Source organism: Corvus cornix, chromosome 1A (genome assembly GCF_000738735.6).
Source record: "Corvus cornix cornix isolate S_Up_H32 chromosome 1A, ASM73873v5, whole genome shotgun sequence".
NCBI lineage: Eukaryota > Metazoa > Chordata > Aves > Passeriformes > Corvidae > Corvus > Corvus cornix.
This window is the reverse complement of record NC_047057.1, coordinates 21,402,249-21,417,342: the sequence shown is the minus strand read 5'-3', so window position 1 is coordinate 21,417,342 and position 15,094 is coordinate 21,402,249. Positions and strand designations below refer to the sequence as shown.

The 15,094-nt window shown below is 38.4% G+C and overlaps 1 protein-coding gene across 1 annotated transcript in view; it reads right to left on the bottom strand.

The window, feature by feature from the left end:
- SLC13A1 (solute carrier family 13 member 1) overlaps nt 1–15,094 on the bottom strand; it is a 49,229-nt gene that overhangs the window by 27,828 nt on the left and 6,307 nt on the right. Inside the window, exon 2 of the mRNA XM_010395504.4 lies at nt 1,071–1,205. Within this exon, the coding sequence (XP_010393806.1) occupies nt 1,071–1,169 (99 nt within the window). The 5' untranslated portion in view covers nt 1,170–1,205. The remainder of the gene's footprint in view (nt 1–1,070; nt 1,206–15,094) is intronic.

The following is a 15,094-nucleotide window of genomic DNA, read 5'->3' as shown; positions in this document are numbered from 1 at the left end:
TTTTAAGGAAAATGATTTGGAACCCTTAGTGCCCCTGGTTAGGGTATGAAATTACTCAACAGCAGCATAAATGGTTTGTACTGGGAAAGGAACAGCTTAATTATGTGGCTCTTGGAATCTTTGACTGGAAAACAACAATATTAAATCATAGTCAGCAGTGGCTATCATTTATTATGGGGAAGAAGTCTGTGTTATGTATGAAACAATTTGAGAATATCCATTCACCTAGCAAATGTTCATCTCACTTAAGTCCTACCACATTAAGAGTTTCCTCTCAGAAAGGAAACCGAAATACTGGAACTGTGATGTGAGAGCATGAAGCACATTGCTCTGTAACCACCACCTATCTGTGATGCAAGGACTTCTGAACCAAACTTTCACATATTGTCATATATGGGATGTATAATGCACAGATGATAACACATCACAGAATTCCATTTCGATATACTGGCATCAGAGCTGTACCAAATACAGTCACTAGCAACACTGTTAGATAGCGGTTTCATCAGCTTGGAGCTGTCACAAGAGTTAGTGAATGCCAGAATTTATTTCAAGTTAAATAAGACTATGATGTCCTGTCATAGATTTTTCTCTATTTAGGAACCAGAGGGAATTTATCAGGTCATTGTTTTCAGTCATTTCCTATCAGACAACACAAAATGTGATGAACTTAAAATCCTTCATTAAACAAAAAAGTAATTGCAGCTCTTTTCCTGACAATTCATCTTCATTGCCAATCATGCAGAGCTGTTTAAAAGTGTCCAAAAAGTAATAATGAGAACAAGATTTTCAGTATAGTCCAGATGTTGTTAGAACACAAATACATGATTCAGATCTTCATGCATCCAGTACATAATTTTATGTTGAAGCTGTCTTCTCTACATTTCTGTGCAAATACACTGAGTTGACCAAAAAAAAAAAAAAAAAAAAATCACAATGCAAACACCATTATTCATTTAAGGTCCCTTCCAACTCAAACTATCTGTGATTCTGGTAATCTGAAAAGGTCTGGGAATCTCAGTCTTTACATACAGGTGCAAAATAATTATCTCTCCAAGCAGGTCACTTACTTTGGTTTTGATGATAAGTGGAAGTGGAAGTAAAAGCAGTGGGGTGAGGACAATGAGCAGGAACCTTCGGTAAACCAGGAGGTAGCTAAGAATCTTCATGGTTGATGTCTGTTTAGATGAACTTTCCTGAAGAAACTGCCAAAAAACATGTTGGACTTTAAATAGCTGACTCTGATTAATATTTTTCCAAGCTATCACCTTTAGCCATTGCTAAAGCAGGCCAGTAAAGCAAGTTAAAATTAAATCTGGGTCTTTATTGTTTTAGTGAGTTTATTAACAGTAGGTTGATAAGATAAGTGTTAGCCTTAAACCAAAGCTAGATGTCAGCTCTCTCAGGACTTTCTCTCCCTGCCCTTCCTCATAACAAGTTTATGTAATTACAACAGGTTTTAGACAGCTAATAAATAAAAACTTCAGGTGGTCTCCCAGTCACTGTTGACTTACGTAGGAAGTCAAAACATACAACACACATAGAATATATGTTCAAAACCAGTTGGGGCATTTATGAGAAATCATATGCAAGATTATTTTATTGAACAGAATTAAAAACTCTTCATCATCATCTCCATCTGTGGAGATATTCAGAACTTGATGGGACAAGATCCTGAGCAACCTGACCTGAACTTTGCTCTGCTTTCAGTAAAAGGTTGGACTAGATGACTTGCAGAAGTGCCTTCCAGCCTCAGCCTTCCTGTTGCTTTTATCTGTCTAGAATCTAAAGTATATAGGGAAAACAGGGACTTTTTTTCTGTCTTGCCAGGCAGGGAATAGTTCATTTTCTCTTCTCATGCAGAAACAGGATAAGGTTTTTTATGTATATCATTTAAAGTTTTGAGGAAGTCTAAGAGTGGGAGACTTTTTGAAACAGAAGTCAAAAATAAATAAATTCTTCTGTCCTCTTTTTCAATAAAAAGAAAACTTGGTGCTGTCTTTGTAATACAAAAAAATAGCATCAAATAAAGAACAGGAAAAGATAGGAAAGAAGCTTGTACACTATCTGTGGGTGAAGATTAAAAGGGGGAAGAACACATTGTTTTGTGCTTGAGATCTTACATAAAGAAGAAAATTGGAAGAGGAGACAGATGAAGGACTGTTTGAACTGCCATCAGATCCATCCAAAGGACAGGTAATAAAGACAGATTTTTGCTATTCATATAACCTTTTGATTGTAAGAATCCTATGTGTCAGGGTGCAGGCAAAAGAAGTGATCAGATTGTCATTTTGAGTACACACTTCTGGGTTCAGGAAGGTAGGACTTTGGCTACGGGAAAGCAGTACCTCATAACTAACTCTCAAAAAGCAATTGCCTGAAAACCCAAAGGTGGGAAATGAACTGGGAAAGTATAATGAAGTAACAGCCTTGCTACTGGGGAACTGGGAAAACAGCTTTGACGCTACCTAGGGAGCTGAGACTGAGACTTCCTGGGAAGATAATGTAAGGGATTAAAGATGTTCAAGTGAACTGGTAACTTTTGAAAGGGGCTGTTCTAAATATATAACTTGTTTAAAGAATTCAGAGACAGCATTAGGAAATCTTCAAATATCCAAAAATCAAAAAAGAATTGTGTGTGGTCTGGAAAAATCTGTGCTATAAAGGAATAACAAACATTTAGACTGATAAATTCAGAAGGACTGTGATATGAAATATATTTCCATTGGAGAAGTCACAGAAAATTTCTGTTAAAGTATCAGAACTAAGAGGAAATGAGAGTAGAGAGATTTAGTAAACAAAAAGGAAGACAAACTGCAGACAGTGCTGGAGTATTCAACACTTTCTTTTCTTGAGTCTTCACGAAGGTAAATGGCAGTCAATTAAATGAATTTTAATATGAAAAAGAGAATGCACTATGGGGACAGTGCAGGTGGGATTAGTGGATATTTAGATTTAATATATGTATTCAAGTCAACAGTTCCAGATGAAATTCAACCATAATTCATGGGTGATAATTCACGTAGTAATCTGAGAACTATTTTAGAATATATTTGAATATATTTTGTTATGCCAAATATCTGAAAAACTGTGGAGTATTACAAGTTTCTATAAAACTGGTCAGACATAAATGGAAATTAAATATGTCACATGAACTCAATTTAGTTTTCTGCTTTTACGGGGCAACTAACTTAGTGACCAAAGATGTAAATTATATGCATTTCATTTTACTTCAATAAATTTTTAGATAAACTAAAAGCAAGTCAGAGGTAAGCATAAAAGAAATGCTCTAGGGGAAATTATGCCTGTATGTACAAATTATTTCTTAAAAATTGTTCTTGAAGAGCAGTTGCAATTGTTTTTACATCATACTTTGAAGATATTTCAAATGGGATCCTTAAGAGGTCTATTCTGCTTAGTTTTCTAGACCATATTTTTGATAATGGTTTTGAATCATAAACTAGTAATCAGCAGGACAAAGATAATACCCTCTAGCTGATACTAGACCATTAAATCTGCTTTTTCAACATTCTTAGACAATCACGGCTATAGCAAAATGCCGTGTGGAGATAGGAGTCCAGAACAAAAGAGAAAAGGGAAAGAGACTTCCAGTCCTGATTCAATTAAATATTGCTAATGAAGAGTAGAAATTGTCCTGCATAATTAACACTGAAATTCTAAAGCCTGTCTGCAGGTCCCTGGTCAGCTATCAGAGACGGTCAGGGCAGAACAAGGAGTTACACCGAGGAGGTTTCCTTCCAAACTTACGCTGAGATGTTTCTGGAGCAGTCAAGCTTCTACAGGTAGCCTGAGAATGGACTAACAGACAGATGCTAAGGGAGAGATTGAATTTGCAGTGGATAAGTTTAGTGGAGGAGGGCTGAAGGTTTTCTGAAAAAATGGAATTTGGGACAAAACTTTTCTTACAGGCAGGAAGCTGGAACAAGAGAGAATATGCAATCCTGCTTACGAGAACTTTAAACACCCAGCTCTCCATGTGAAGACAAAAGTGGTTTTAATGTGATCTGAGGTGTTATGGAACAATTATGAAAAAAATTACAAATTCAGTTTGAAAAATAAGTAAGGATGTAGATGCAACACTGGAAAAAATTTAAAAAGAGACTGAGTTTCTATAAAGAAAGAATATTTCTAGTTATGCTACCCAGTGCTAGCTGATCTGGGTCAGTATTGATCCCTTAATCCCAAGCCTTCTTGGAATGCTTTATTTAGTTTTGTTATTTCTTGTGTTAACTGTGCACAACCCTTGTGTATTTTCTCAGCAGCTGAATTGAGTTTTCTGGTTCATTTTTTTCAGCCCTCAGGAAAGCCTGTGGGAATGGTCCTTTTATGCTGAAGTTTTGTGTAGATAGCTGTATTTGCAGCTTGGTTGAGGACTGCTATTACTCTTTCATACTTGAAGAAGGCCTTGTGTGCTCAAAAACATAATTGTGTGGGACAACAAAGCAGAAGGGTTTGAGAAAGAGAAAAGAAAACCTCAGGTTCTTCCAAAAGCTGATTTTCAATAAAACAAAGGAAGACTCAAAGACTCATATGAGAGATCCAGTTACGGGGAATGAGATGGCAAGAGGGGCATCATCACACTCCAGTAAATACAATCAATGAGACAGCAGTCGCATCCCCACTTTCTCTTAGCAGAGAAAGAAAAACAAGTTCAGACTTTCCTGGGCACTACGAGATTCTGTAGAATGCATATTCCAGGACTCGTAGTCAGCTTGTGAGTTCTCTCTCGAGTGATCCAAAAGAACTGTTTTGACTGAAGCCCTGAGCAATAAGCTGTTGCACAGACCAAGCAGCATATAGTTCATGCAGTCCCTATGGGCCATTCCAGACAGGTCAAGAAGAGAGAAATGTTCTCTATGTTACTGAGGAAGCATGACTCCACTGGAGTCTCTGGCAGACACCCCAGGTCAGCAGCATCAAGGATGTTGGAGCCAGGGCTATAGGGCAATTTGCTCAAAGACGTGGGCACAACTCATGGGTAATGTGGAAGAATGGGGATATCTATTTTATGTCCCAAGGACATTATACCCCGGGGAAAAATAAAATGTGATTTGATTTGCATATTATAGGAAGTACTATGTCTAGAATCACCTGAACCAATGGAGAATGAGCCTTGCAAGAAGAGAGGCAAGCACAGCGATGACCCAGTGTGAGCCAACAATTTAACACAATATGCCATCTCTCCTGTCGGGAGCAACCACCATAACACATGAAGGCAAAGTCATGCATCAAACAACTCAATGGACATTTTAAGAATGTTTTACAGGGATGATCCATAGACTGCAGGAATCATATCTGTATATATATGTATCACATGATAGGAAAGAGAGTGGTGCTTATTGGTAAGGTTGTATTGGATAGTGTAAGACTGGAGCATGACATACATTGTATGGACTCAAGGGCAGAGATTGAGCGGGGATGGATGGATTTTGTTCATGGCAGTCTGTATGGTGCTGGTTTGGACCATGTGATGTTTTGAAAATGTGACTAAAAATGTAGATAACACACCTGTGTTTTGGTTATTGCTGAGAAGTCTTTCTACGGCATTAAGATATTCCCACTCTGCCCTCCCAGTGAGTAGCTGGGGGTGTGCAAGAAGTTAGGAGGGGACACAACAAAGGCAATTGACACAAACTGATTAAATGGGACATTTCCTGCCATATAAAACCATGTTTAGTGACAAAAACTGAGGGGAGGAGGTATTCTGGGATGAGAGACATTGCTCAGAGACTGGCTAGGCATTGACCTATTTCCGGGAGGTAGTTAGTCTTTATTTTTGTACTAATTATTCCATGTTATTATTCCTCTTTATTTTGCTTATTAAATGTTTTTAACCCACAGGTTTCTCACCTTTGCTCTTCCTATTGTCTCCCCTGTCCCACTGGAGTCAGAGCAGCTGAGTAGCTGGGCGGTGCTTAGCTGGTGAACCGAATCAACCCTTGTCAATGGTCTTGTAAATTACAGTACCACTCTCTATCTTAACACACACTTTAAAACATTTTGATCATCACAGACACAATGGTAATATTACCAAACCAAGAAGAACGTTTCAGTTAAGCAATTCTTCCTGAGAATTTCAAAGCATGCAGAATTTAGTACAACATGCAGCAGGGCAGGATCCACAGATACATGAAGGGGGAAAAAAAAAATTTCCTTGTCAAAGGTTGATCATGCAGGATTAGCAGGACACCTTTACAGAGTGAGATAAGCACTATTTTAGAGCAGCACTCAAATCTATAAGGAAAGGTTTTTTTACACCAATTTATGACTAATTATAGTAACAGAAATATCACTACAAGAACTGTAAGATGAATAAAGTGTTACCCAAAGGGAAGAAATCGGTGGAAAAACAGTCAGGGCAAAGGAATGTTATAAAAGCAGCTTCCCAAAGACATTTAAAGGATTTATGCTTCTACAACATTATATTAATGATTCTCAAAATGATACTTATTGATAACAAAAATGAGAAGCATTACCAAAAATATTAAGTTTTTATATAAGAAGAACTTGAATTCTGAAGTTACTATGTTCTACTATGTAGAGGACAGAGAGGAAAGCTCCAGAAATGGCCTGGGTGAGCACTGTGGTGGGATGTACTTCTGATTTTACACATCCATATCTAAATTGATCACCATAACCTTTGTTTCACAATCTACAGATAGATGTAAGTACTCCCATCCTGCTCAGCTGAGGTGCTTTAACCAGGCTGAGGTGAATTACAGAGTGTTTCTCTTCACTGACTACAAAGCCTTATGCAAGACATCTAACTTTTAGATGTCTGTGGTAGGACAGACTTGTTTTAGCCTCTGCTTGTTTGGTCAAAAGTCTTAAGAAGCTCTCTGAAGTCAAGAATAGCTGCAAAAGACCTGGAACACTGAACAAAGAAACAACCTTCTTTCCTTTGGTCTTAGGGTTTAAGCAAATGGATATAGCATGTACCCATCACTAAACAAGATTTTATCAGAATTTCAAAGTCCATTATTGTTGTTGAATAAGTAGCTTTCACTCCTTATCATTGAAAAAAAAATGGAAACCACCTCTTTTTCTGTATTAACTTGCCAGTGGTTGGGATCAAAGGGGTTCATTATTGCCAGAGAAAAATTAAGTATCTTTAGTACAAACCCAATACTGATCTCCACCTTTAGAAAGATGCCATTGAGAATAAATTTTCACTAAATAGAAAGCATGGAAATTAAGTCACAAGCACTAATTCCCCAAGATCTGGCATATTCTGCAAGGCTTTTAACAAGCACAGGAAATTTTGCCCGTTTCCCATTGTTGCTGCTCATTATTTTTCTTTAAAAACACAAAAGCTTTTGGGACTGAAAATTCTATTAACATCCCCCTAAAACACAGAGAGAGAATTAAACTCTTCTTCTCCTTCACTTTTTCTTATTGCAGAAGTGAAAGCGGAACTGCACTGAGTGCAGTTCCACAGTGGTGGAATTGGATGTGTGGTCACATGTGTCCCATCCTGAAGTTTTCCAATTTCTAAGTACATATCCAAGATGATAACAACAACTCTAAATGCTCCAAAAACTAGGTTAGTAAATCTTAATGGAAACGCAATTGTATTTTAAACTGTGTTTTTTCTTTTTTAAAAGTATCTCCTAAGGAACAGTCTCTTCTAAGCTTAGCAGAACGCTATCACAGACAATGAGATTTGTACAGAAAAGGAGGTGAACAATCAAAACAAAAGTACCTTTCTGGAATTACAATAGCATGAAATTCTGAGCAGTATGTGAATTTACAGATTGAAGACGGAGACTTCTGAAATAATTCAGGTGTTTTATTCCTATGTTCTTGGCCTGGCACGCTAAACAGCTGTAGTTAAAAAAACTACTGAACTCCATTTATTTTCATAAGATTCCTTGCATTTCCATTTCTACACTACGGAACAGCTGAGAAAGTTCTCTCTGAAAGAGATCATTGATACCTTTTGAAGAAGCAGTTCACAGAAACCAGATTAAATCAATTTTCATCATGTGATGAGAGAGGAAACACATTTTATACCTACATTCAGACTGTATTTCTGAATGGAAGAAATCTGACATGTTGAATACACTTCCACACTCCTTACTGCATAAAAGCAAACAAACTGAAAAGAAACAAAATCCAATTCCTTTACATTGAGAAGTTCACTATGCATTGTAAACATGATCCTTTTCATTTTGAATAGAAACCCACTGTACCTAGAGGCCATTAGTGTAATGATTTTTCATGATGACCTGTACTTAGAGCCATTTTCTTTGAATCAGTTCAAGTGCTTCAGAAGGAGCTGCCCTGCTTGGAGCTTGTCCAATAATTTGCTCCACCCTTATTCCAGAGGCTTCACTGAATGCCTTGACTCCTGTACATGGTTGCCTAGTGTGTTCCTTTTAGGGACAACAGACTTATGCCTTTTGGCAACTGACCCTTGTCATAATCTGGCAAACTTCCCTTGCCAATAATAAATTCTCCCAGTGTTTACATTGCCCCTGCCCATAGGCCTACTGCTGTCATGTTGAAGAAAGGCAGCTCAATTTTGAAGAGTAAATTCTGTTTGATAAGGATGCATTTTCATGGATTACTTCTTTTATTATCACAGGAATTCTCTGAGGGAGCAGGAAAAAAAAATCACCTGAGAAGTTATTATTTTTGAAAAGGTTAATGCTTGTGTGATGAAAACTGACCAAGCGCAAATTCTCTCATTTCCACAGAATTAATCTGCATGAATTAGCATGCATCTTTCTTAGTTTAGATGAGGAGCTTTCATTGAGTTGGGGAGCAATCCCCTTAATGTCTCATAATTTAGCAACATGAGACTTATATGCCATGCTGCGAATGTTTTTTTTCTTGCAAAAAATTGATTTCTTCTGGGATGCAAGATCAACCTCTTAACAAGAGAGCATATTGATAGCTGTCATTTAATCAACAGTAAAGGAAAACATGTATTTCAAGGAAAATATATTCCAGCGAACAAAGACTAAAATTCAGATGTGAAATCACACTATAAGTCCCACTTTGATTCCCACAATGTGTTTATTAAAGTAATACAGGAGAGAAAAATATTCATCAGTAATTGCTTTACCATTAATAATTTCTTTTAAAACAGACCAAGCTCAGAGATCAGGTCCAGAGTTGCACTGAACCATATTTTAGGGCTCTTCTAATTTGTTTCATTTGAATGTGATTCAGTATTAAAGTCTAACAGCATGGAAGATCAGGGAGCACTAATGATTAGGCTTGACTAGCACCATCCCCTTCTCCCTTATTTTAAAATAATTACTTATTTCAGGTTCAAAGCAAGCTCTAAATGAATGTTGTACAGCCATGCCATTTTTGTGGAAAGAATCAGAATTCCTCTTAATTGAACTTAAGAGGATATATAGAAAAATGCATAAAGATGCTATTACTTTGTTATTAGATGTAATTCTGAGCCTCCCACAGATCCCGGGAGCACCCCGGTTCCAAGCTGGCCAGCTCAGTCCCACGAGGCTGAGACCCCAGTCTCCAGGGTTAATGGGCTCATGCAAGTTTACATCAGTGGGGGGCAAGGCCTCTTCAACAAGAGATTGCAACAAAAATTTAGGAGATGGATTTACAATATGTCAACTATTAGCCTTGTGTGGCAGATATGAAGCAGGAATACATGGCCATAGATCATGTTGTATCAGTGATAGCAAAGTCACTTGAAACAAAGACACTTGTTCATGTGGCCAGCCTACACTCCCAGCAGCTGCTGCCAAAGCCAAGACCAGCTGAGCAATTTAATTTTGGAAACAGCTCATGCCTTAGAAATATGGGTTTCCCCTCTCTTAAATTTCTAACATGCAAGATTTTTTTGCTTTTAATCTCGTTTCAATCTGATTAAAAACAAAGACAAGTTTGTATATTAACAGCTCCTGCAACCTGGAAACACAGAGCCTTTGCCAGCTCTACTGACCCACTTGCCTGAAGGATCCGCTTACATCTGGGAGGTCAAATCACCAGATACAGTGGGTGTAAATCAGGAAGAAAGTGGCAAAATCATACTTTATGGGTCAATAAACTGAAACATCTTTTATGTCTTACAAATCAACAGTATTTCTTTTCAATTACATGGAAGGCCTCATTAGCTGTACATTTCCAATTCCCAAGAAAATATGAAGGACAAAGAGGGTAGAGATGCAACACCACAAATATGTAAAGTATGGCAATCTGGAATTCCTTACTGAAATTCATTATGGAGAGATATCAGTCACTGTTTCCTCTAACCTGGCTTCAGGTCACTACCTTTTTTTTTAATCTTTACAAGGATTAACAATCAGCCATATATAGCTCTGTAAAAGATTTACAGATTTACAGGTTCAAATGGCAGGAATGAGCTTCAGATATCCAGCCAAACTTCCTATCCCCATGGTTCTTCCAAATTAAATCCTAGTATATGTTCTCTTCCCCACCACCCCTCTTTCCCAAAGTAAAATTAAATTCATCCAACCACAGTGGAACAATAACTAAAAATAATACAAAAAAATTGTATTTTGTTCTGACTTTTTCAGAACAGGGTCTGTTTTTTTTTTCTAAAACATATCCAGAGTGATTATAACTTTACTTATGAAGAAGGCAGAAGAATATAGTTCAGGGGTAAAGATGTTTTTGTGTCCTGCTGGGTAGCACAGCACAGCAGCACTGGGCTCCCAAGGGATGGATTCTTAACAGAGCAAACTCAATAGCAGTAGCGCAAATTAGCTTCTGGGCCAACTCTTGGACACACTTTAAACAAATTGTCAACATTTCAACAAAATTATCCTTTCCTTTACATTCCTGATGTGTGACACAGCAGCTTTCATGGAAAAAAAAACCCCATAACACTCCTGGTCAACTTCCCTTATGCTATGAAAATTGTTGTTTTCCACCTAATTCATCAGTTTAAGATCTCTTTAGAACAAAATTATTTATCAATATAAAGGAAATACTTCTTGAAAACAAATTACATTCCCAGCTGTGGTACTCGAGGCCAGATTGATACAGAACCAACTGTTTGGGCTCTCTCTGTTCTAACCCTTGATGAGGGCAATACAACGCCCTTCTTCTGTCTCCAGTAATAAGACTGGCACAACTCGATGCTGGCTCATCCCACGCATCAGCTTTTCCTATGGGACAACGTCACCGGGCTTGCTGCTTTCCCCCGAGAAGAGGCAGCTGCTGGTTAACAGCAATCATTGGTGAGCAGGCACATTGCTCCTGCCTGCCCAGAGCTGCCAGCAGGGCGCAGAGGCCGGCTCTGCAGCCCTGGTCCACAGCAGGGCTGATAGCTTGACCTTCAAAATCAGACCAGTCTCTTCTGGCTGCTGAGGTCAAGACAGCTGGGAATAGAGATCTCTGCCATGTGTGCTAACAGCCCCATCAAGGGGCTCCCATTTCACTTCGGGTCCTTGTGCAGTAGCTGTGTGCAGATAGTAAGTACTGCTAACCCACTGCAGCCAAGTCGGCAGAGTGGTCATGATGTCTCTTAAAAGATAAATATGTTGTGTGTCTATGCAGAGAAACACCACTTTCCCCAGGTATTCTAAGCAATTGACAATGGGAGGCTAATGAGAATTTCTGTCAGATTCTGAAAACTCTCCTGGCTACTCAAGCAGTCTGCAAATTCCTCTGTCACAAGGTTCAATGCCTCCACATTCCTTTGCAGAGTGTCAGGGTGATCTAACAACAGGAAACCTGCTGTTGCTGGTTGCAGAGCAACCAAGGAGAGAAATAATCTGTATTATAACAATTTGGTCTTCAACCAGGCTCAAGTTAGTAGTGGTGGGGCCAGGGAATAGCTGATCACAGCTGTGTGATGAGACTGCAAGCTTTCTACAGTGTTTAAGTATCCTTGGTAAACCATTTTCTTACAAGTCTCCTCAAAAACAACTGAGTGACTTGAAAGCTTTAAAAAACAAACAAACAAACAAACAAACAACCCCCTAAACCAAACAGGCTTTATTATAATATAAAGTGAGTCAACTAACATTTTAAACAGAAAAAAATCAACTATTTAATATGCTAAGAAAATTAAATAAATCAATATTACCTTTTTATACAGACCTCTCCCACTCCAAAACAGTCCTTTATTCTGATGTTGGTTTAGGTAGTTTTCTGGCTTCCTGACCAGAGAAAATTCTGCACAGCCCCCCCTGATGTGGACAGTTTTCCCTCTGTGCCTGTCAGGGCTGGCCAGCTGCTCTCTGCTCCTTGCAGCGGTTCCCATCTTTGAGCTAAAGGTTCCCATCTCTGTGCCCTGATCCCTCCCTGACAGCTTTTGAACCTGCCCAGTCCCTCAGCATGCTCCCTCATGAGCAAGTTCCCCCATCTTGCCTTCTGTCCAGATGGCTGCAGCCAATTAACTTTTTATTTAAGTGATCAGCATAAATACATCTGTAGCAACAAATCAAGTGTTAAATTTGCCTGGGTCAAGATTTCTCAATTGCATGGACCAACCAGCTTTTTGGTGGCCAGCACTCAGGGTTAGATTACTTAGGCCCTGCTGCTCAGCCCTGGGGGCAAAGGGAACTGTGCTGTCCACAGCCTTGTTAAAAGCCATTAATTCTGTTTATATCCTCCTCACCTGTCTTGTCTCTTGACAGGCCACACAGTAAATTCAGCAACCTCAGACATTTGTGCAGAAAGATCTGGCAGCATCACCAGGGCTGTGCTGTTACTGCCACATTTTGGTCACCTCAGCAGCCTGCTTTGCACCCTGGCTGCCTTCTCTGAGACCAAGGTGACACACATCAGCCCTGTTCCCTGCAATCAGACTGCAAAAGCGCTGATAGGATCCCCTGAATCTCAGTGGCATCATCGCACTTTGAGAGAGGCACATGCAGACCAGTGAAGGAAGTCAGGGGTATCGCGGAAATGGCCATTGCAATTAAGGCCCATCTCTTAAAAAAAAACCAACAAAAAACAAAACCCAAAAACCACCCCAATTAAAACTCACAATCAGAATAGACTAAGCTGTAAAACAATGTTCTTGCTAAGTCCATACCATCTCTATTATTGATACTGCAAGCAATGGGACTATAAACATAGTAATTAGTGAGGAATCTCCTTACCTAATTCAATTTAACATTGACTAATCTCTATAGCTGAACACACTTGGTTTACAGCTAGTGACTGATGTGTTGCAAACAGTGGTTGTGTCAAATTCAGGCAGGGGTGAGTTATAGCTGAGTATAACCCAAAACACACATTGTGCTCTTCTTCTGAGTTTCAAAAGTCTGTATACATGATTCCCTAATTTCCTACTTCATTCACTTAATTCACTATGCATTTACATTATTTTTTGGCAAGGTTTCTTTTTGCAGTGGTTCTCCATTGTTTTCTGTAGCATGATTTGACAAAAGTTTCTCACAGAAAACAGGCCATTAATACATTGCAGTAAAACTATATTTTATAGAAAGCACATGCAGTATTTGTAACTTAAGTGTGTGCCAAATTCAAATTTACAACAAAGCAACAAGAGCAACTATTTTTAATACTTAACGTTTCTCATAAGCTCTGTTGTTGCAAAGGTCAGTAGAATTCTAAAGGCAATAAACCTTTATAAGCATAAAACATTTATCACTTAGGGAGGATTTGCTAGGATTATTGAGGGGCTACACAGTGCACTGTTAGTACATAAAAGGAAAGATTTCTTTGCTAAGAATTCTCAGTAATCTTCACTAATACATATTTTTGTGTGTCTTATCACACCCCAAAGGAAAGAAAGAAGAAAGAATTTTTTTTTGGGCGGGGGGGAGGGAAGTACCTTATGTTTGTTTATATCTCTTTTGATAAAGATTCTGAATTATTAGTACTGTATTGTTAAAGCTCATATGTATGTCCAAGGAGTTTACATTAATCAACTGCTAGCCACCGTTTACCACAACCTCAACAGAATATCCACCAAAACAAAACAAAGAAGATGACATAAATACAATCAAAGCAAATCCATTTAGAATGTGAATGACTATCCATGGTATTCATCCAGCTGTAATTATTACATATTTCAGCTTTCCTGCCTCTGGACAGTGGAGCTGAGCCTTGTTTGCTGTATCAGAAGCAACTTTTTCACAGGAAGAATGAAATTTTCCAGTGTTTCCTTTTTTTCATCTCGCTTTTGGTATGTCCTGTCATTTCTGTCTCTCTGCTCTCTTTCTTTTCTCTGCTCCTCAGTGGACTTGCTGGCAGGCTAAACTACAGAAAAATTTTAATTAAAAATGGTTCCTTTCCCGCTTAACAGGACAGAATCCTTACAATTCATTTCACCACAGTGAGAATTTTGTCACAGTCAGGCAAAGAGTATTACCTCAGGAGAAAGGGAGAAGTTTTCAATACTGGCTTTTCAAAGGACTCTGCTTCACTGACTTGTTGAAAATATCCAGGCTTCACAAAAATTGAATGCTCTATGTCATTTGTCTCTAATCTAGCTACAAAAATGCCCTAATAACTTTTATTCATTCTTCAGATAATGAAATATAACAAGTACTGTGGTCCTGAGATTCTAATGTTTACCAGGCTTGAGGGATTACTTGTTTAAAGGGTGAAGGAGAAGGACAAACTTCTCCTGAAGAAGGAGTAATGGATTAAATGTGTCTGACCTTTTCCACTTTGAACTATAAAAAAAATCTTTTGAATACAGGACTGTTTACAGAGCTTCTCCTAATTTTTTTCAGTTCATATACAATTAAAAAGAGAATGTTTCATCTCAGCAAATTGTATAAGGAAACAATATTAGACGTTTAAGGATCTGATTTTCTTACTGCCAAGGAAAACCACACTGAAAGAATTGAAGAAAATAAAATGTTCTGAACGTGTGGAATTATGAATTGTTCCTAACACACTAATGTGATAGTAGGGCAGATATTCAGGGAAGTTCATGGGAGTGCTAGGTGGAAGCAAGGTCTGAGGACACTCTAAATGGTGATAAGAATCCTTACAAGAGATGATGACACCTGGAGCTTTTGCTGTGGCTCTGTGTGTGTCTGGGTGCAGCAATGGCAAAGCAGAGGTGGTGTTTCTGTGTCTAAGCAACAACAAGGTGTGTGGGTGGAAGTTCTACCTGAATATGAAATAAAACTTCTTTACT